At 42.7% G+C, this 23,430-nt stretch overlaps 1 protein-coding gene and 1 pseudogene across 1 annotated transcript in view; both read left to right on the forward strand.

The window, feature by feature from the left end:
* The window catches only part of GRIP1 (glutamate receptor interacting protein 1), a 233,869-nt gene that overhangs the window by 138,656 nt on the left and 71,783 nt on the right, over positions 1-23,430 (forward strand). Inside the window, exons 9-13 of the mRNA XM_028156465.2 lie at positions 954-1,123; positions 6,762-6,917; positions 7,570-7,725; positions 17,129-17,315; positions 17,912-18,057. Coding sequence (XP_028012266.2) covers positions 954-1,123; positions 6,762-6,917; positions 7,570-7,725; positions 17,129-17,315; positions 17,912-18,057 — 815 coding nt within the window. The remainder of the gene's footprint in view (positions 1-953; positions 1,124-6,761; positions 6,918-7,569; positions 7,726-17,128; positions 17,316-17,911; positions 18,058-23,430) is intronic.
* LOC114234187 (small nucleolar RNA SNORA28) lies at positions 4,860-4,968 on the forward strand (annotated as a pseudogene).

The raw sequence follows: 23,430 nt of genomic DNA on the forward strand, positions 1-23,430 counted from the left end.
CTCACCATGCCTGGTACACCTCTGGCTGTGTGCAGTGACATGCAGCAACCCCTGTAGTGGTCAGCCTACCACCCCACTGTGGTCTTACCTTGCATTCTGTCCTTTAACCATGACGGCCACTGATCCAGGTGTGTCCAGTTCAGTGGTGCAGGATGCTTTCATTTCCTCCCTGTCTTTTCCCATTCCGCAGGGGTAAGCAGTGTAAGGAGCTGTCCACTTGCCTGGTACCTCAAGTGTGGTGCTGACCACGGGGTTTGCTTTTCTCTGCTCACCCAGTACCCAGTCTCTGAGCTCAGCGAGATGTAGCAGCCCCTTCTGCCCCCAGCGCTCCCCAATTCTCACCACGTAGGCCTTGGTTTAGTGCCTCCTGCATAATTCCCACCGTCTTTGAGAGCTTTTGTACTCATAAGTGTTTAACTCCAGAATAACAAAATAAAACACAAGAATACAGAACTGACAATCTAGGGGCCTGTGTGAAACGATTGTGAGGAAGTGTTAGCTGAACTTCCCCAAGTTACTCCCCTTCACATATAAAATAGTTGTCAGTGTCCCTGTTCGAACTCCGTGTGTCACATCTTGACATTCTGAATATTTACCAATCATATTTATAAACACAAAAACCTGGGAGGAAACATCACAGAAAGAGGCAAGGGAAACAGGTTGCCCATCCTTCCCTGTCCCCCCGCTCATTTCCCCTCAACATTTGGCACCTTTGCCCCCAAATAATTGTTTGCTGGTTTTCGAAGGACACGAGGAAAACACTTCCTTGAGTTTTTCTGTGTGTGCCACAAGGTTTTACATTCCTATTCCTATGTTCTTAACATTTGCCAGGGTGTTTCCTATAACACTCCAGTATTTTGGGGGGTAAATGGAAACTGTGAAATTGTAACTTTGAAGGACATGAAAGCCACATTCCAAAGAGGAAGCACACTGAGCCTTTCCCCCTCACACAGGTGTGGAGCACTGCACGTGGGCGACCACATCCTGTCCATCGACGGCACCAGCATGGAGTACTGCACGCTAGCCGAGGCGACCCAGTTCCTGGCCAACACCACCGACCAGGTCAAGCTGGAGATCCTTCCCCACCACCAGACCCGCCTGGCGCTGAAGGGACCTGACCACGGTGAGAGGCCGTCGGGATAAGTCTCTGCTTTCTCTGTGCAGTTGCTGCTCCTTCCAGCAGAGCTAGGAAGATCCTGGGTTTAATTCTGTCTTAATCATTCTTTTCAAAACAGCAGGTTATCTTTGTTTACTGGTCTTTATCCTCCGAATCTCTTTTGCCAAGACACATGTCATTCACTCAAAAGCCCCAAATTAAGCAAAGAAACCTTGTTTGAGAATGTTTTGAAGAATTTTCAGGCTAGTAATATTTTATATTTAAAAAAAAAACCTTTGATGTACATTGCGTGTGGAGAGAAGGGAAGTTATTTGGTATCCTGTTATATTAAATTTCCACTCTATTTGAAGGACAATGAAGGTAAATAGTAAGACTTTCATTTTTTAAATAATTATAAAGTGGGTATTAATAGCAGACCCTTCAAATATTTGGGAGTGGGAAATAGTTGTATGAAGAGTTGACTTTCTCTATATTTTGTCTGTTTGCCAGAGGAGTGTATTTTTAGAATGGAGAACAACCTTTCTGACCAAATATCTTCCCTGAGAGAATCCTAATACTTGAGTATACCTATTCAATAGCAAGTGTCAGCTGAGGGAATCTACAGTGTTACCATCCCACAAATCACAGTTTGCTGAGTATTTATAGGGTGAGCAAAAGTAGGTTTACAATTGTTCATATGGAAAATAATACAGTCATCCTATGTAATAAAAGGGTAATATGCAAATTGATCCTAAAGGCGGAACGACCGGTTGCTATGATGCACACTAACGACCAGCGGGCAGACGCTCAACACAGGAGCTGCCTCCTGGTGGTCAGAGCGCTTCCACAAGGGGAGCGTCACTCAGCCAGAAGCTGGCTCATGGTTGGCCAGCGCAATGGCAGTGGCGGGAGAGGCCTCAATGGCAGTGCTAAGAATGTCCGACTAAGCCGTTAGTGGGACATGCCCTGAGGGCTCCCAGGCTGCCAGAGGGATGTCTGATCCCCTGGGGAGTGGGCCTAAGCCATCAGTCAGACATCCCCTGAGGGGTCCCAGACTGCAAGAGGGCACAGGCCAGGCTGAGGGACTCCCCTGAGTGCACAAATTTTCATGCACCAGGCCTCTAGTAATCCTATATAATAAAGAGGTAATATGCAAATTGACCATCATGCCCTCGCATAAGATGGCCACCCCCATGTTGTCACAAGATGGCTGCCACAAGATGGCCAGCAGGGGAGGGCAGTTGTGGGCAATCAGGCCAGCAGAGGAGGACAGTTAGTGATGACTGGTCTGGCACGGGAGAGCAGTTGGGGGCAATTGGGCCGACAAAGGAGGGCAGTTGGGGGCAATCGGGCCAGCAGGGGAGCAGTTAGGCGTTGATCAGGCTGACAGGGGAGTGGTTAGGGGTGATCAGGCAGGCAGGCAGGTGAGCGGTTGGGAGCCAGCAGTCCCATATTGTGAGAGGGATGCCCGACTTCCAGGGGATTGGGCCTAAACTGGCAGTTGGACATCTCCCATGGGGTCCCAGATTGGAGAGGGTGAAGGCTGGGCTGAGGGACACCCCCCCCCCCGAGTGCATGAATTTTGTGCACCAGGCCTCTAGTAAATAATAATAGTAGAATAAACTCTCAACTTATACTCACAACTGTAAACCTATTTTTGCCCTCCCTGTATATACCCTCCACCTGGGCCTCTTTAAACAAAACCTGGTGCAAGAAAAAGTACTTTGAGCCCAAAATCAAATGAAGAAAGACTCCCCAGTGGGGGCTTTATTCCAACTCCTCCTCCATCCTTTTCCTTAAGCCAAGTGCCCTCCTTTTTGTTCCTGAAATCAAATCCCGGAAGCCTCCAAGGCCCCCTAGAGGTGAAGAAGGCACGGCTGTATGTTTAGAGAAAGAGAACAGTTTTCTCTGCAATTGTAGGTTTGCTTATGAGGAGGTCATTTGTATTACGTGTCTCCCACCTCCTAAAGCACACTGCACTTTTCCGCAATTTGAAAAAAAGAGAAGGGCCAGTTAATTTTCATACTGAATGAGTCAGCTGGATGCAACCTCTTTTAATTAAATGGAGCTTAGGCAGCCCTGGAGCTAATGAAAATCTCTAGTACAGCATTACCTTTATCAGATTTTAATTTTACACATTGGAGTGGAGAGACGATGCTGTATAGACAGGTTATGAAGAAACTCTGCCTCATGTGAGTGGCAATGATGAGGAGCTCAGAGGATGCAGTCCCTGGGGATGCAGGCCCCTCCTGTTGGGAGGCCCCACGGGCCTTTCCTGCCTGCACACTGGCTGAGAGGAGAGATTTCTAGAACTGTAAGTTTCTCCTAAACTAATCTGCAGTCGTCATGGATTTGGAGCACAGTAGGGAGGAGAGCGCATTGCTTGGTAAATTCTGGTTTCAGTGAACCAGAAATGTTTAACAGACTCTTTAAAAATGTCATTGTCCTTAGCAACCTCATTTTTCTCCTTTTTATTTGCCCTGCATACAAATAATAAATAGTTCAAATTGTTTTCAACGTGTGAAATAATGTTTTTACCTGCCAAGACAATTTGAGAAGATGAATGTATACACTAAAATGTATGGAGACCAAGAACAAATTCTTTTTCTTCACTGTAGAGAACATGATGTCATTTATGATTTTTCAGGGAACTGATAATTTAAGTAATTCTAATTTGTGACCATATCATCCACTTTTGCTGAAAATTGCTCACCATCTTCCTTATCGAGCATAGAAGCAGCTCCCTACATTTTACATTAAAATCAGACTTGCATTTCCAAAAGCAAGTAAATATAGGCTCCTAAGCATAATTAGATTACAGTTATGAAGGGGGAAAAAATACTCTCAAAAAATGGTGTTCATAATCCTCAGACTTCTCTTTTTGTAATTAGTAGTGTTGTCTTACATAGTTTTACACTTTTTCCACAAGGAAGTTCTGGTTATTTTTTCAAGATCTCTGATGCCTGAACAGCATGTCTCTCATCCCAGGTGAAGGGAGATACAACATTTTTCAAATTTTGCTTATCAACAAAGCATTCACCACAGTGTTTTCATGAAACATAGAAATGGGCACATCAACTAGCAATCAGAGGTTAACTGTGCCTTTTGCTAGTAAATAAGCCAGAATGACTTTTCAATGAGTTTAGAAATTGTACCCAAAGAGGGTCTTTGGGATACATAATTATAATTGAAGGAAACTGATACTCTAGGGGGTAAATGTAAGCGGAATTGCTAGGTTTGATATATTCTGTGCCAAGAAGATGTGCATCGGCGAGCTCCAGGAACCACACCAAAGTTGCTGTTGCCTGTACCCTCAGACGTCCCAGACAGGGCAAGAGGGTGCGATTAGAGAGGAAGACAACTCCAAGGCAGAAACCTCTTAAGACTTCAGCAATGATGTCACCATGGAGTGATGGGAACAGCATTGTATTTTCACTATTTATTTATCTGTAACAAAGGCAGAGGCAGTGTAGTGTGATGGCTGAGGGAAGGAACTCTCGAGTCGGACTTCCAGAATTTTAATTATGGCTCCACCACTTGGGACCTTAAGCAACTTATCCAACTTTTCTATACCTCAGTTTCTTCTTCTGTAAAATGGATGTTAGAATAATACCTACCTCACGATTCTATTGAGAACACTGTCTGAGATAACCAATGGGAAAGCACTTAGCCAGTGTCTGGTGTATAGCAAGTATTCAGTGAAAGTTTTCTCTTATTATTGGGACCATTAAATGGGAAAATGTGTATGAATGTTTTTTGCAAAATGAAAGAGTTTGATAAAAATGTGACATTTTAGCTTGCTATAGTAACAAAGTCTAACCTATTCCGGTGCTCTCCTCTATGAGACAAGCCGTTATATAGACGTAGACAGTGTTTAAAAAAAAAAGTTAACGTTTTATTTTTAAACTCTTGAAATACTTGCCTAATATATGACAGCCCCAAAAATTCCCAGTTATTTTCAAAGCATTCCATAAAGAACTGGATCAAAAAAAATTCAGTTTAGAATTCTGAAGTCCACTCACTATACTTCATTGGAAACACAGGCAATATTTTGTAAAGAGTAAAATCGATGGCTGTGGGTGTAGATTAGCCTGACCCAGCAATGATTGCACATTGCTATAAAACATGCTTTTCTACACCACAAAGTAGAATAAGGACGGTGAAGGAGAATCCATTAGGGACTTGCCTTGCAATACTTTATCTCAAGGAAAATGCTGCAGCAATGCAAACATGGACACTCTCCCTGATATTCCTATTCATCATGCATTCAGCTATTCATTCATTCATTCATTCATTCGTCAGTCATTATGTAATAGGCATGGTTAAAGTTACTACAATACATCTAGTAAGCAAGACAGCAAAGATTCCTATTCTATGGATTTCTAGTATAAAGAGACAAACACTGAAAATGCATTAAATAAATGAAACAGTAGTAAGTGCTATGCAGAATATAAAACAGTAATAGGATAGTGTGGGAGAAGACAGCTACTTCAGTCACAGAAGTCAGCTACAACTCTGAGGAGGTGGCAGCTGAGCTGAGATCTGAAGGGTGAGAAGGAGTCAGCCAAGCAAACAACTGGGAGGAGAATATTAGAGGCAGAAAGAATAGGAAGTGCAAATGCCCTGAGGTAGGAAGGAGCCTGGCTTGTATTACCAACAATTGTTGGTGGGACAGTCAGTGACGAGTGGAATGATAGGGTATGAAGCTGAGGAGATAGATAGCGGTCACATCTGAATCTCTTGGCCATTGTAACCCACTGAAGTAGCCTAAATGAAAAATTTTCATATCAGACATAGTAACAAATATAATATTGGTCATACTTTAGAACACTGAGTAGAAAATCAAATTGAAACAATACTGGAATTAGAGTGGAAACACAGTATACATTTTTTTAAAATAAAAAGGATGCCAACATTTTAAAATAAACTTTATTAAAATTTTATAGCATCTTAAGGAAATTTAAGAATATGTGAAATACTTTAAGAATTAATTATTGCTTTCAAATGTAAGTACCTTCTTTCAAAAATACAAAAAAAATGTATTATATTGAGACTTTTATCTTCTCCTTATTAGGATACAGGTAAGATTCTGATATTGATAGATGATTAGAGTGATTCAATGTTGAAAAAAATCAAGTTCAAGTGATGGATCATAGTGCAATTAAGTCAGAGCAGTAAACTGTGATGTGTGGCCAGTAAACCACTTGAATCATGAGCCTATGAGATTTATTGTTTCTTCTTTTTTCTCTCTCAAAACAAATGCTACTAACTAGCCAAGATTTGCAAATCTTCAATTACTAATCATGTGCCATAAATCATTATGGGGTTGACTTTTACGTTTAAAAAAATGGTTTTAATCTCTGCTCTGAGGCACTGGGGGAGATTAGAAATTGATTCAAGAGGCATCTTTAAAAGAGGGGGGAAATGGGCTGGGGAAAAACATGCATTATTCTTGGGAAGATGAAAGTTTCCATCCTGATTTTAATCATCTGTTTTGCTGACCATTGAGAAAAGGGCAAAGGCAGTAGACAGATTTGATTTTTTTTTTCCAAGAAGCTTTCATTTTTGTTACACTTCTTATTTGTGCAATTCAGTTATTTTTCCTCTTTTTTGGTTCTTTGTTTGTTTGTTTTTCTTATTTCCCATCATCACTTCATATGGGCAGTGAAAATTCAGAGGAGCGACAGGCAACTTACCTGGGATTCCTGGGCCAGCAGCCACTGCAGCCTTCACACCTACCATCACTCTAACGCGCACCACCCTGACCATGGCAGACTGCCGGCCCTGACATTCCCGAAAGCGCCTCCTCCAAACAGCCCTCGTAATGTTCCAGGCTTTCTCCTCCTGACCCTTTATTTAAGTGATCTTCATCTCCCTCCTTGCTCATCTGATTCATACCGTATTTGGCTCATGGGCGTTGTGTGCTTTTTTCGTTGTAGCAACTTATCATTTCTGGCATCCCCTAAGTCTCTTTCTTTTCCATCAGAAAGCATTTGTCATGAGGAGAGGATGTCCATGTTCAGAATGCTTTACATGTGGTCAGGAAATAACCGTCCAGAATGCTATATAGCGTACAGTATTCGCAGATCTTCTCTGTGTATGTGGACTCACTTGCAAAAGTCATGTCAGAAAGTATCTATGAAAATGAGATTACGTATCGGATGCCCTGTGTTGTTTATGGAGAAACTTGTTTTAATGTTTGGGATTTTTGTGTGTGTCTAAAGCAAAACTCATCGAGCTTCTCTGTGTTCCACTGTGTGTGCGAGGGCCGCCTGGCTGTCCATGGGCTCTCGTAACTCAGAACCTAAAGCGCTGCGTCCACGGCTCCCGAGACCTGTCTCTGTCTGGTTGGGGCACTTACTCGCTACCGCTGTGCGTCTTGTGTGTCTTCCTGGGTTGTCGCTGGTTGGCACGTGTGGCCGGCTCACACCCCACCTGGGAATGCTCTGTGCCAAGTCTTCATTCTCTTACAGCAGCTTTGGTGTCTTCATCCTTCTCTCCTACCTCCATGAGTGCATACAGCCTGAGTTCCCTGAACATGGGGACTTTGCCTCGCAGCCTCTACTCCACTAGTCCACGTGGAACCATGATGAGGAGGAGACTGAAAAAGAAAGACTTCAAAAGCTCACGTAAGTGGAATGGTAGCCAATGCTGTTTGGCCTGGAGAAAGCGTGTGGGCAGGTTAGGGCCTTTGGTACACAGAGGTCTGTGGGAAGAGTTTACAGAGCCTACTCATCAGGCAGATGCCAAGCAGTTCCAGCTCGATGCCCAAGACCATTAAAGTGATATCCGTTATCTCTATGATAGTGATTACAGGGGATGCAATTTCAGATTGAATTAGTCCATACTACCCTTGCCTATGACTTTTTTTATGTGAAACTTTTTCTTGCTCCTTTGATCTAACAGAATGACTTAAGATGTGATTTTTCCTTTAAAACTCCTTCCCTGTGTTCAGGGTAGCTTCAAACATGACCTTTGTTCTTAGTTTCTTATTCTCTCTAAAGCAGTTTTTTGAAAACGATGTCTCCTTTTTGGTAAACATAAGAATCTCATGCTTTTGTTTAATGCTATTAATATCTCATTCCTCAAGATTCCAATACTTGCCCCAGGGACCCACCCCATTGAGAATCATGGCTTGAACATATATTTCTGTTGTCCACTTCAGCCTTAAGAAGATGAGAGGGATATTCATCTTTACAACAAGCATCTTAAAGTCTAGGAATTTCAGATAGGATTCTTGGGAATATGACCCTCTCAGACAGCCACGCTCCGTATAGACCAAGCAAGACTAGGAAGATGTGCTTGGCTGCTTGCTTTTGGATGACTGGTTATACACATAAAGAGAAAAGGGGTAATGATGTGTGAACAGGGAAGAAATCCAAATCGCTCCTAATTTTTCTTGCTGGGGAAGATCATAATTTCGCATCATCATCACATTACGTTTTAGAGGAAGAGAAGGCCTATCTTCCCAGCCAGATCTAACTGTAGTCTAGAGCGTGTGTGGGTTTTATCCTATGTGTCCCTTTTGGCCATGGATGTGGTTCCTATAAAGAAGATAGGGTCTCTTCCTACGCTTACCATGAAAATAAAATAAAGAACACCCCTAAGTTCTTTATTAAATAAAGCCAAACCCAAACTTCAAAGCTGGTAGTGAAGAGAGAATGTTCTGTGAGCAGGGGTGGTTGAGCCTGTTGGCTCTTCAGCTTATTTGCCAGAGATTCATCTGTGCAGGTGGATCTGCTGCCAGTGCCACCAGCGCCGCCATCAGTGTAGGAGACTAACCACCATCCACCCAGGAAACGGTCTCTTCAGGTTATATAATGAGCTATTTTGAATAGATTAAGTGTTAGCTGCTATTCTGCCTGAGTCTGAACGGTCATGTGCGAAACTCTGTTAACATTCCTCTGAAATTCATGCATTTTTTCACAGGGGTTACACTTCGGCATAACACATAGATCTTGAGTCTTCCATACAGTGCCTTCAGGGCTTGTGGTCGGTATTGGTTTATGAATATTTTTACATATAGTAGCTTCGTGTACTGCACTCCTCACTGACAGAAACAGGCTAACAGCCCTCAGCAGGGAGGAGCAATTAAAACGAATTCATTAATGTTTGTACTTCTGCTTCAATGGCTAAACATTTGCTTGTGTTAGGTAAGACTGACTATGTTGACTAAGCACATTAGGGACTACAAACGAATGATAATGGGTTTGATATTTGCACACCTTGAATTTTGTAGTAGGAAACAAAGCGGAGGCCACACTGTCACTGGCATCCGTAGCCAACTCATAAATTCTCTCTTGAATCAGCACATTATTCTCCAACATAGTAGAACTATAAACACAAAGCTGGTTGAAGAAATTTCTAGCGATTTGTGTTTGCTGTAGACATTCGCCGCTAGAGCACCACTGACCATATATAGACCAGAATGTTTGTCTCAGGAGATCATATATTTTATATTTTAATCCAACAATAAGATTCAAAAACTATGAACTTTTTATTCCAACTTCAAAGAGACCTAAAATATTAGTTTTCCAAAATCACACACCAAAATCCTCGGAGATTAGGTTCCATTCTTTTGTTGTTGTTGTTAAGCTTGGAATCGTCACATTAGAGAGAAAGGTTTCCCCAAATAACTGATAATAAAAGTTTTATTGCCACTCTCACTCCACCGTGGTTTATTTCCACCACTTTATTTATGTGTTTATTCTGTGCCACCACTTGCTGCCCCCTTTCTCATTCTTATGTTTCTATAGCAACCATGCCATTTGTATGGATGGTGAGTCCTGGCAAAGTCCCAGATACAATCAAAAGCCTCCTCGCCGTGTTGGTGAGCATGTGAGGCCAGAACCTGGGAACCAGAAAGAATTCTCACATATGTTTCCAGGACAAAGGAAGGACATGGCCAGCAGAGTGTAAAATCTTCTCACATAAATATGAAAACGTTCTGTACCGTTGCCTAGAGGGAAAAATACAGGAAACCCATGGCCACGTGTACAAGCATTGAAACAGGAAAGTGCTGGTAGTTTCCCAGGGACAGTGGTGAGCAGCCCCCGCCTAGGCTGTGAGGAGTGTCACAAAGCCCGGAGGGTGTCACAGAGGGAACCTCTCCTCACCTCTTCTGGAGTGTTACTGACTTTTCCCTACAACCCGGGCTGCCCTTTTTCTACTGCAGAGGCCAGGGCTCCTTCCAGAACCCCGTCACCCCCCACACCCTGTGATAGTGGCATGACTGAGCCAGTTCCCCTGCCGTCTGCCTCCTGCTCCTGCACCCGGAGCCCGTGGGGAGACTGCCTGTGCCCAGTCAGCCTGAGATGCAACAGAGAGTCCACGTCAGAGCCCATGCCCGGAACGGTCTTTGCCTCTTTTGTCATTGGCACTTACTACTAGGGAGGGCAGCATTGCAGAAAGCTGAGAGGAAGAGAATGAAAAAGACTAACAACTTCTATCCCTTCTACCAACCCCTGAAAAGAGAATGGAAGGCCGAGGCAGCTAACGGTAAGCGTTTGTAAGTGACGGAGCACAGAACACTGGCAGTTGACAGCATCAGATCTGCCCCCACCAGCCCTGCGTGGAGGAGGGAGCTGCTGGCCACCCCGCTGTGCTCCCGAACTGGACCACGTGATACACGTGTTGTGTCCACAGTGGGTCGACCCTAAATGTGGAACACTTCAGTGAGATGTCTTAAATTACAGGGTCAAAGAATGACAAACACCGTGTTACTAATAAATCTGTGAGGTCCTTTGCTCTCCATACTTTTTAAATGCTCTCCATATCTAACAGTAAACCTCGCAGCCTTCTAAATGAAGGAAACCTTGTGCTGGTTTTTAAACTTTCAGAGTTAGAAAACTGTCTTTGGTTCCCCTCCCTTACTTATACTCGGAAAGGCAAGAGTTGACCAAAACACAGGGCCATTCCCTGCAAACCTGAAGGGCTGTGAAAAGAACCCTCCAGGTGTGAAAGGGATAGGACAGTGCAGGTGTGAATCCTGGCCACACGCTTGGCACACGCCAGTCAGTGGTATTCACACACAGCATGGCAGCAGTGCAGTCATGTCTGTCTTCACCTGCGGGTAGAAATGGGCACCTCTCAGGCCAGGGCCAGGGCCTTGCAGGGGCATTTGCTACTGGAGAGAGAATTCATTCTACAACTTTCTGAACTCAGGATTAAGTCCCCTTCATTTGCCTCTGCTGCTTGACCACATCAATGAAGCGGGGTAATGAAGCTCATCGTTTTCTCTTCCAAGGAATATTGGTTGTTTTTCCTTCTGGCTCATCACCTTTGAGTCTGCAGTTTATATTTATCGTGTCTGGTAATCATTTTCAAGACGTTAATGCCTGTGAGTAATCAGTACCTGCAATTTCAAATGAAATTTGACCGTTTCAAAGACTAGATCCCAATGTGTCAGAGGACTTTCAGAGTGAATTGTAAAATCCTAGCTCTAATGTAATCCTGTATTTATTAGATAAATTACAACTTCATATAATTATAAAACCCATGTTTAATACATTTTTAATCCTAAATTAAAGTTCCTAATGATTTCTATCACCTCAACTTGCCTCTGGATAGAGCTTATAAATTTAATGCTACCCACAGTGAATTAGTACTTAGTTCTGTGTTCAAACCCTCTACAGAATGACATTTTCATCTTCTCTAACTGGTCCAAAAAACATAGCAAGCCTCTCCTTGGAGAGGGTCTTTGCTACATCTCACCTAATCTCTCCTATTGTTATTAAATCGACCATTTCTTTTTGATTCTTAATGAATGGAGGTGGTAATCAGCTGACTTAAAAGTTCTTTTTTTAATGTTCACCTTCTTACTTTTATCACAATATATAAGCTCATAGTTAAAAGTGAACTTGTAATACGAGGATTATACTGGGACACAGTGTCCCTTTCTGTCCTGCTCCCCAGAAGCAACAGGATTCAAATGATCCGTTTTCTCTGTAGCTGTACACTGGTATTTCCTTTCTCCTCTCTTTCTGAAATCGCAAGCCATAACTTCTGGTTTAGTCTGGTGTCAGAGTCTCATTGCTATGGCTGTAAGCTTCCGTCAGAAAGCACCGGCCTGGAGTAGCCACGCGCATCGCTGTGGGGAGCAGCTGTCGCGTCGTCTTAACAGCTCATTCCAAGTGATCCAACTTTTTGGATCACCTGGTTAATGGGTCCAAGTGGCACATGGAAATTGATATCTAATATCTAAAGATGCCCATCGAGTATTTTGACTCTTCCTATGCAGAGGGAATGAAAGTGGCAGCAACTTGTTCTTTCCTTTGGAGTAGATCTCCTGACATGCCCCAGAGCACAACCCTCAGAAACTTGCACACCTTCTGTCATGCCTGTGTCCTCAGGGCGACTCTGACTTAGAAGTCCAAAAATAGTTTCTAACTCAAATTAAGTAGTCTAAAAATCTGCACCAAATTGAGATTTCAGATGAATATATATATAAAGATTCACAGAAAGTATTTTTGTTGACATCTAAAAAAAACAAACTTCACCTAGAACTGGAAATAATCTGCCAAATAAGTGATGTTCTAATATTCTGTTCCTGCTCACTAGCTGGAAAGAAATGCAACTTTCCAGATGCTTACAAACAGGAAATGGCATCTTCTATTGGTTTTGTGCCAGCATTAAAAAAATGTGTAATCTGGAGAGCAATCAAAGTACAGCTCACATCCACAAAAGCATCCTAGAAAATATGTGATAGCCTAATGAGCAAATAAACTGACAAGTAAAATAGAAACAAAACAGACAAACAAAATAGATACAGACTCATAAATACAAAAGCTGAATCTAAGTTAAGACTGACAGCTGTCAGAGGGTAGGGGCGTTTGGGGAGCTGGGTGAAAAATGTGAAGGGATTAAGTAAAAACAAACAAACAAAACCAAAAAAACACCTCAAGGAAGCAGACAACAGTATTACTGTGATTACTGGAGGGAGAGGAGGGGCTGGAGGAGGTAGAAGAGGATAGAGGGGGATAAATGGTGATGGAAGGAGAATTGACTTGGACTGCCAAACACACAGTACAACATACAGATGATTTATTATAGAATTGCACACCTGAAACATAAAATTTAATTAACCCATGTCAATAAATTTAATTTAAAAACAAAAATAATTGATAGTCCATGTGTCAGACTTTGGGACTGTAGGCGACCACCTTAGGGTGGGAGGCTCCCTTCACTCCCCACTGCAGGCTGCAGTAATCTCACTGACTTCATTTTGCTGAGACAGAACAATGATGGTGCTTCTTTAGAAGAAGTACAGTTCCCTTACTCCTTCCAGACATTGGCCTGCCACCATCCTCCACCATGTCAGCTGCAGTGCTAGAACAATCCACATCATGGAAAAATTTGTGTCCCAAAGAACAACTTTCTAGTTCCTTAACTTAGCAGAATCTACATGAAATGTTGGTTTCAAAACAAAAAATGCAGATGATATCACAAAACGTGACTCATTCCTCACTTACGTAGCATTCACTGAGTGGTACACGCACTGGGGTTCCAGAGATGCAAAGAACTGAGGGTAAAGTGATTAGGCTCTACTCCAGAGGTGTGGATAAATCTGGGCCTCATTATGAAGAGAATTTAATCTGGCAACAATATATTGAAAGCACTGGCATGAAAGAACCCAGAAATATGTATATTAGATTACTTGATGTAAAAGTAATGAAAGCCTCAATTAAGGCATTGACCACAAGAATGGAAAGGAGGATTTAAACAAAATTGATTGAGTTTGAGACAATGGGGAGTTGTGGGTCAAAAGCCACTTTGAGATTTCAAGCTCGAAGGACTATAATGGCGGTCCCATCGAAAAAGAGAAGGTGATTAACCCAATTTTGAAAATGTTGAGCTTGAGGAGTCAATGAGACATCGTTGTAGTTGGCATCTATCAAGTCAGGAAATTCATCACTAGAGAGGTAGACTTGAGAAGATATGTATTTTACTGGATCATATTTTACTGGAAGTAAATGAGGAAAAGAATGAAATTTTTTTTAAAAAGGGCTTAGGACTGAACCATGGGCATTAGCTTGCTTGACATGCAAATAAAGCAAAAGAACGGTCGGTGCTAAAAAAGAAACTAAGAAGCAAGCTTCATCAAAACCCAGAGAGCAATTTGAGAAAGAAAGTGATGGTTCCCAAAGCCAGAGGCTACTTAGTGGCTAGAGCAGATGAGGCCATAGATTTTAACAATCAGGAAGCCATCCGTGAGAGTAGTTTCAGTAAAAGGTAAAGGAAGAAGCCAAATTTTAAGCCATTTAGAAGCAGTACAAATCAGAGGTCAGAAAGCTATGGGAGTGAGTAAGTAAATTGGAAAAGTGGCAAGAAAGGTTTTATGGCACAAAATCACAGGAGTGGAAAGGGATAGTATCAAAAATACTTAATAGTTAGCCTGGAGATGGAAAAAGGATACATCTTCCTGAAGCAGGAAAAAATGGGGGAGAGAACAGATGGTGATACAGAACAGCGATTTTCAATCGGTGTGCCATGGCGCACTGGTGTGCTGCAAGAGTTTTTTGTTTTGTTTTTATATATATATTTTATTGATTTTTTACAAAGAGGAATGGAGAGGGATAGAGAGTTAGAAACATCGATGAGAGAGAAACATCGATCAGCTGCCTCCTGCACACCCCTTACTGGGGATGTGCCCGCAACCCAGATACATGCCCTTGACTGGAATCAAACCTGGGACCCTTGAGTCCACAGGCCGACGCTCTATCCACTGAGCCAAAACAGCCCGGGCGCTGCAAGAGTTTTTAAAACATGCAATACTTGACTAGTTAGTCAAGGGCTCTGACCTCTTTTCCTTTAGATTGTTAATTTAAAAAATGACAACAGCCAACACAACAATAGCTGTCTGGTGTGAATGAATCAAAATTATATCTATATTTTTTTGCCGGGCTGGCAGAAAATGTAATATATTTTTTGGTGTGCTGAAGAATTTTAGTAATTAATGCCATGAGATGAAAGGGTTGAAAATCGCTGATACAGAGAAATTAAGATTGAAACAATGTTGTTTAAGGAACTCTTGTCAAATGGTGGCATATTTTCAGTCTTGTAAGAAATGAAGTAAAGAGTCAAGTTTGATCTTGTTAAGGGTAGAAATGTTTGAGACAGATCCTGTAAGAAATCTAATAAGGTGCCAAAATATTACGCAGCAAAAGATTCCAGGGCCCCACAGAGAATAATGTGAATTTGTCATGACTTTCTCAATACCCCTAAGCAACTTAGTAACAGCGGTGGAGTTAACTGGGCCTTACCAAAGAGGACAGAGTGTTAGTGTATAATCACGTGAGGTTTAAGAATATCTTAACAGCAAATGCATCATTGCAGTGTTCATCAGAGGTCCAGGTGGAGTGTGGAGGGAAAGGATGCTAGTAAAAGGCAATGGATAAAGATGATGGTCTTCAAACTGCATTCACAGATTCCCCTATGAGGGAGGACGAAGCCGTGGGGTCTCATTCCAACATCAACTGCAGTAGCTCTGTTTTCATCTTGACTATAGAGGCATCCCTTATCATATGCCTTCATTTGAAGAGGTGGGGGGTGGGATCTGTTGCTAAAAATATTGTCTGAAAACCACTCTACTAGGAGACAAGTGAGAGGCAATGGGAGCAGAAGTCATAAAGAGCAGAAAATTAGATCATAGAGACTGGGACAGATGGCTAATAAGGACATGTGATCACCAAGGAGGATTCAGATACTGAGATCTTGGAGCTCTACCCATTTCAAAGGAAGTTGGGGTCCACCTAGGGCGCTGTGGCAGAGAGCGGACAGGGTGGAATGCTAGCAGTGGGAGAGCTGAAGAACCATAAACCCAGCACATTAGATCATTCCCATCGTGTCAAAGGGCTTAGGACAAGGAAAAGCTGTAGGTCAGAGGAGATAGACGAAGAGTCAAGTTCTGAAGTCTGTGAGGAAGAGGGGCAGAATTTTGTAAACAGAAAACTATGGGTTTGAAGATGAGACAAAGCAGAAATGAGTACAGAATATGGAACTCTAAATAGGAATGGTTAGAGGTTAAAAAAAACACACAAATAAATAAAAATAAAAAACGAACAAACAAGCAAAAGATCACCACATGGAAAGCAAGCAGTATAAGAAACCCTTCTCTCTCCTTGCCCCGCACAGGCAAGCTTCTGGCTGGAGAAGGTTTTGAGGTATGTGTTCTCATCAGGTTTCCATTAAAGGGCCAGAAGCCCCTGTTGGGAGGAAGTGACAGTGCGGCAGAGGGTCACCCTAAAGACAGAGCTCTTGCTCTCAGGGAGCAAAGGAGGCACAGGTCACGCCTGAGAGGAAGGCGTCCAGGAGTGCAGCAGCCTTGGTGACGTGGGTGGGGGTGGGAACAGTCAGAGATGTGTGCCTGGGGGCTGAGAAGACTGTCAGAGGAACAAATGAAATAAGAGATGACAGAGTAGGTTGGAGACGCATTGGGAAGAAATAAGGACTGAAGAGACCAAATTTGAGAGTAGGAGGAATGGAGCGTTTAAATGACTCCACCATGCCAACCCGATGCTAGAGTGAGGTCGATGACCAGCACTTCCTCACCACTCTGGGAGCCAGACTCAGACCATTTCTTCAAAGCTGGAGGGCAGATTGTCTGTAAATCTTAAAGCTAAAGTAGAAAAGCCATCAGACGAGTTAGCCCAACCCCCCTTCTTCTAGATAGGAAAGAGGTTAATGGTTTCTCAGTAGTAGAGCCAGGACCAGAATCCAGGTACCCTGACCCTGACCCTGACCCTGACCCTGCAGTGTCCTCTTCCTGCAACTCCTACTATTGCCCCTAATAGGCAGGTATGTAAGGGGAGGAGGCAACACCTTACATTGTGTATGATGACTGAGAACTGACTAGTACTAGGAGATTCACGCATCTCGTTCAGCTCTGGCTAACCTTGTTACCAGAACGCCAAAATATAACCTCCCACCGTAGCCAGTGAGCTGCTCTTCAGAGCCACAATCTGTTTCAGAAATGCTGGTTTTCCTTGTGTTTGTTTCAACCTGACATCATTCTTGTTCGTGTTGCTCCTCTAGTGTCTTTAGCCTCCAGCACAGTGGGCTTGGCTGGCCAGGTCGTTCACACAGAAACCACAGAGGTTGTGCTGACGGCAGACCCTGTCACAGGATTTGGGATCCAACTGCAGGGGAGTGTGTTTGCCACGGAGACGCTCTCTTCTCCACCTCTGATTTCCTACATTGAGGCTGACAGCCCTGCAGAGAGGTGAGACGCTTTCTTTCACGGCATCTTTTTCTGCTGTGCGCTTGTGCGCCGGCTCTTTTTGGACAACTAATAAATTATGGAACCGTGCTCAATGCAGGAAATGTAAGATGTAATGAACTCTCTGTTCTGACAATAAAATTTTATGTTCTTGATCAGTTTTGAGAAGAATTATGAGCATGGATGCCTTTATCTAGCAGGGTTTCGTCCATCAGGGACTAAGGGTATATTAATTAAAAAGGAAAAAAAATCTATTAAAAAATCTCTAAGTTCAAACTTTAATAATTTCTCTGCCACGGGGGGATGTACATTCATCATTACTATATATTGGTTCAGATCAGATTAGAAAAATACCATGGTGCTGAATTATTAATTACTTTGCTGGAATACGTCAAGATTCCCGTGCTCACATTTGTAGCCATGAGATGCAAAAGTGCAAGACATTGCAGTTGATCTAACTAATAGGATTCCCACAGCATTGAAAAAACAAGACCACATGGTTATGCCATTTTGCAAGGTTCAAACAAAGCAGATTTGGCAACTTCAACTGATGATAATTTACCCTCTATTCAACCTCTAACATGTGGTTCTACATTCAGATGTGGGGTCCTACAGATTGGAGACAGAGTGATGGCCATTAATGGAATTCCAACTGAAGATAGCACCTTCGAAGAAGCCAATCAGCTCCTCCGAGACTCCTCCATCACAAGCAAGGTCACCCTGGAAGTCGAGTTCGATGTGGCAGGTACGACCATATCATCGCCAGTTGGCTGCCGAGTCAGGAGTGGACTGCCCGTGAATTGCATGGATTTCGTGGCAGATGGGGAACTATTTTTTATACACTGACGTGCTTTTGTTTAGGAGATTTGGGGTGTCATTTTGAATTGAACATTGTTGTTGTATTATTCATTAAAATGTCACCACAAGAACAGTAGAAAATAAATGTGACAAAATAAATAAGTAATAGCCACTATAAAGGTGATAAAAAGAAGCAGGTAGCCTTTATTCTTCCTGACTTTCTCCTATATGCTAGAGAATCCATATTCTTCAGTCACACAGACAAGAAAAGCCTCTCTTTGACCCTTCCCACTGCAAAGAACATAAGGTTTGGAGGGGAACAATGAAAATTCATTAAATAGATGTATACAAGCCCAGTGGGTAACCATTTGGTCTCTAATGTTAAAGAGAAATTGTACCAGACACTTGTTAAAAATGAAAAGAAAGACTTTATTCAAGACTAATGTGCGAGAGAGCAAAGACAGCCCGAATTTATAGCCAGCAGGCAAGGAGAGGGTGAGGGAGTCATTGGATTGAAAATTACTAAGAGGAATTTGATTTGATATCAGTGGTGGAGGGATGATAGATTTGATTATATATTCAAGGATGGAGGGATACTCTATAAATTGAGTTAGCAGGAGACTTGCTAAATTGACTCAGCAGGCTAAGGGCTAGGCCAAAGACAAGTCCTAGTCAAGAAGAGGGCCCACAGGAGCCTAAATCTGATTATGAAGGGAGTCCTTCTCAGTAGCTAACATGTGTGTAGGTCTTAGAGGTTGGTGCCAGTTCCCATTTAAGAAAGTTATCTTCACCCAATGAAACAGTACCTCACAGAGCCAATAACCTTAGCCAATCCATGCATATATGCCTTTGGACATAGAGATTGCATTATCCCTACATTGCTGAGTATTTACTGTGAGCCAATTTCTTTTCTATACCATGGAGGTGCAATAGTAGACAGGAAAGAAAAAATCCCTGTCTTAATGAAGTTTATATGCTATCTTACAGAAAGTTAATGTTTAAGTTAACAAATATAAAGTGAGACAATAATAAGTGCTCTAAGGGACATAAAGCAGGATGGGGGTTAGAGAATGACTGTGGGGAGCTATTTTCATAGGATGACTTCCTAAGGAGGTGGCATTTGAGCAGAGATTTGAAGGTTGAGAAGAAGCCGGCCAGGGGAGTCTGGGAGGAGCGCATTCCAGATAGAGGGAGCAGCTGGTGTACAAGATGTGAACCAAAATAATAGGCTTGGTGGGTCTGAGAAATAGCAAAAAGGGCTCTTGCTACAGCATATAGGGGAGTTGGGCTGAGAATCAGGTTTGGCTTTAAAGATGGGGTGGGAGAGGTTGGAAAGGGCTCATTTATGAAGGGCCTTAGAAAAGACTGTAATAGATTATATTACAGATGCAATGAAGCCAAGGAGCATTTTATGGAAGGGAGCGAGGTAACCTGATGAATGTTTTGGAGATATCCTTCTGAGATGAGAAGGGGCAATAGCAGCAGCAGAAAAGCCAGTTAGGAGCTGGTGGCAGTTGGTTAGATAAGGAATAATGGTGCTAGGGATGGTGACCAATAGTGAAATTTAGGGCTTGGCTAACAGAACCTGCTCATGGATTAGATATGGAAGATGAGGGATGGGGTGAGGAGTATAAGGGATAGCAGTTGAGTAAATACTGATGTCTTTAACTGGGAGGAGGACTTGAAGAGTGGAAATTTGGGGATAGCAAAACATTCTATTTTAGACCTGAGCAGGTAAATCCACTGCCAATGCTAGGGAAAAAGGACCAGTACATTCATTCCTTAATCCAAAAGGCACTTTCAAGCACTAGTTACTGAGTGCTATGCACTGTCCTGTATTCAGATCACTGAAAGAGAAAATAGAAAGGATCAATATCGTCAAGGAGCTCATAGCCAGTTAGACAAGAGCAAGAACTGCTGAAAGATAAGAATAGACTTACTGAATGTGTGTTGCATTTCAGTTGCAAGAGGGAGTGCCCAGGTGACTACAGGCAATACCTCCTGGAGTCAGGGTCGGGCCTGGGCTCCAGAGCAGGACTCAGGAGGGACCATGCCAGTGACTGTTAAAGTCTTTGCACTGAAGAGACCACTAGGGAAAGGGTGCCAGGAAGAGGGGACCCTGCTTAAGGAGTGCTAAGGTTTAAAGGAAAAGGATGCTAGCAAATTAGGTAACAAAGATCCACTCTTCTTTTTGGAGGAGAACCAAAAAAGGTTTTGGAAGCCAAAGCAAGAGTTTCAAGGCAAAAGTCATGGTCAATAGAGTAAAATTGCTGTGGAGAATTCAAATGATAGGAGGCAGGAAATGTCAATGGGGTTTGGCATTTAGGAAGAAAGACATTGCAGAGTGGTTTCAGAAAACTGGGGGCCCGTGGTCAGACTGCAGTGAGCTGAGGAGGGAGGGAGGGGAGGGTGGAATGCAGACAAGCTGTGCTTGCTATCTGCCGAGGAATTGGTGTTTGGAAGCAGGTTTGGCAGGAAAAATGCAGTGAGTGGATAAAGGGACTGGAGGTCGTTATGGCTCCTCTTTTTAGAACTTCATAGCATTTAGTTATATACTCCGTGCTCTATTTTATATTACCGTATCTTATATCAGTGGTTCTCAACCAAGATCTGGCTTGCTGCAGGGGACATTTGCCAATGTCAAAAAAATTAGTTGTATGCCCGGCCAGCATGACTCAATGGTTGAGTGTCCACCTTTGAACCAGGAAGTCATGGTTCGATTCCCAGTCAGGGCACATGCCCAGGTTTCAGGCTTGATCCCCAGTAGAGGGCATGCAGGAGGCAACTGATCAATGATTCTCTCTCATTATTGTTTCTATCTCTCTTTCCCTCTCGCTTCCTCTCTGAAATCAATAAAAATATATTTTTTAATTAGCTGTAGATGAAAGAAAGTGTGACAACAGAGGGGGATTCAGAGTTCAGAGGGGTGTTAATTTGTTTTGTTAAGATTGGAGAGATTTGAGCATGTTTCAGGGCTGAAATGAATGGAGAAAAGAGATAATTGGTGAAATTGGGTCCCCAAATGGATAAGAGGGGAAGTTATCTAGAACATACAGAAATAATTAGTCTAAGACAGAAAATAGAAGAACTCCTCCTATGAGTTTAAAGAAAAGAATGAGAGAATCTATAATAATAAAAGCATAATATGCTAATTAGACCGGATGTCCTTCTGGTACAACGCCCCGGGCTGCAGCCACAGAATAGAGGCAGCCACCCCCAGCTGCGAGGGAGGGATCCAGGCAGCCGCCTGGCTGTGAAGGCCTACTCTTGTATGAATTTCGTGCATCGAGACTCTAGTATAAATATATTTTTAGCTGTGATTAGGGAGTCCTTGTAGGGACTGTCAAGAAAGGGTGAAAAGGTCAGCATCTTGGGGAGCTGAAGAGTAATGGAGATCTAGAATAGCTAATGGAGAAATCAGTGAGAGAACCAACCAGACTCATGTAAAGGAATGGGCCAAGCAGAGTCCAGAAGCTCTAACCTGCACGGCCAAGTCGTTCATTGTTGTTGTTGTTGTTTCATTATTTTGGCAAGGTTTTTGTTTATTTGTTTGTTTTTTTGGTCAAAAGTACTGTGTGTGCATTAGCTCACTTAGCCCTGTAACAAAAATTGAGAAGATTACTCTTATTACATCCCCAAGAAATAGGAGGCCCAGCAGTTCATGGTAGGGCTGGGATTTTAACCCAGGCAGTATGGGTCTAAAGGCCACACTCTAACCATTATACATACTGCCTGTGCTTGCAAAAGTCTAGGATGGAGAGGAATGGAAACTAATAAAAGATTGGCCTGACTGACTGGAAAGAAAGGGAGTACTTCAGTCACTGGGAGTCTGCAGGAAGAAAAATGGGTACTGAGGGATATTGAGTGGATGATTAAATTGAGCCAGAGATTAAGACTGAGATTTCCAAAAGTTTCCAATAGATTCCAGTAATTGCTAATGACTAGAGTGTTGTATTGAGGATCCTGCTGCTCAGCAGAAGGATGCTGGCATCAATTAGTGATGTCTGCCATGAGCAAGGAGAAGGGAGTGACAGGCTCGGAGCATATATTTTTCTGGTCCTCTTCTACATCATTTCTACCCAATCAATATGGGTTATTTCTGGAATAATCGAGGGCAGAGGGAGATGTCCTTAGGTCCCTTTCTGCTGTCCCTTATTTAAGCAAGCTTGGAACAATGTGGGTTTAATAGGCATAGTTTCTAATTTTTAGGAGCTTAAACCTAAGATATTAAAGCATTTAATCAACAAGTACATAAAATATGCATATACATTAAGTATAGATTAAACAGTGGACAAATATTGAGGATACACGTAAAATAAAAATGTGTTTATAGCAAAAGTTAATACTTAGATACTGCTTATGAAGAAGGTCAGGTTGTGCCGGCCATTCCACTGCTGGCGCCCAGGGGGGGAATGCTGCTCCACAGCCCACGGTGCACAGGAGAGCTGCCTGCTCTCAGCAAGCATTGCCAGAAAGGCAGGGTGCATGTCAGAAAGCCAGCTGTTTCCTGCTGGGAACTCTTACTGTCTCTTTGAAGAGGCAATATACTATGACATGGAAGAGACAGGTGCAATTCAACAGACCTGGGTTCCATTCTTCACTTTGCTGTATGACCTTGAGTTTCCCTACCTCAACCCCAGTTCCCCCATTTATAGGTAAGTAAGTGAAGGTACTGGATTGTGAGTCCTTTCACCAGTCTGTTCTGTGATCGTAGTAATGACATTCAGAGGCTGCTGGACAGATAGCCTTCTTTGAAAACCAAGCCCTCGCTGCCATCTGATTCTCTTAGGGTCCTTACTGGATTCTCACTTGGCCACAGCTAATTAAAAGGTGAGGAGACAAAACCAACATTGGGCCAGTTAGAATATTTCTCTTAAGAATCAGAAATGAGAACTGGCTGCTGCTAGCTGGATACTTTAGCAAAGATGAAACAGCCATGTACAATTAAAAGTCAGAAAAAAAATAAAATAAAAGTCAGAGAAAACTTGTACAGAGACAAGTAGAGCAGATGAGCAGAAACAAGCAGCATCCAGAGGCCAGGAACCCCAGAGAAACTGGCTGTAAAATCAGCTCTTCATGCAAATTGAAATTCCTAATGTGGGTCCTTCAGGAGAGTCACTGACCATTATTCATCTCCTGGCTGAGAGCCTCCTGTATTCCAGGGACTATTTTGGGGTACATTCATGAACAAAAAGCATAAGGTCCCTGATGTGATACATTTTTCTACTGGAGAAGACAAGACAATAAACAAATAAATGTACAGCATTGGACGGAGCTTCAGAAAGGCTAAGAACCATAAAGCTGGCACACAGCGAGTGAT

This window comes from Eptesicus fuscus, chromosome 7, assembly GCF_027574615.1.
Source record: "Eptesicus fuscus isolate TK198812 chromosome 7, DD_ASM_mEF_20220401, whole genome shotgun sequence".
Lineage (NCBI taxonomy): Eukaryota > Metazoa > Chordata > Mammalia > Chiroptera > Vespertilionidae > Eptesicus > Eptesicus fuscus.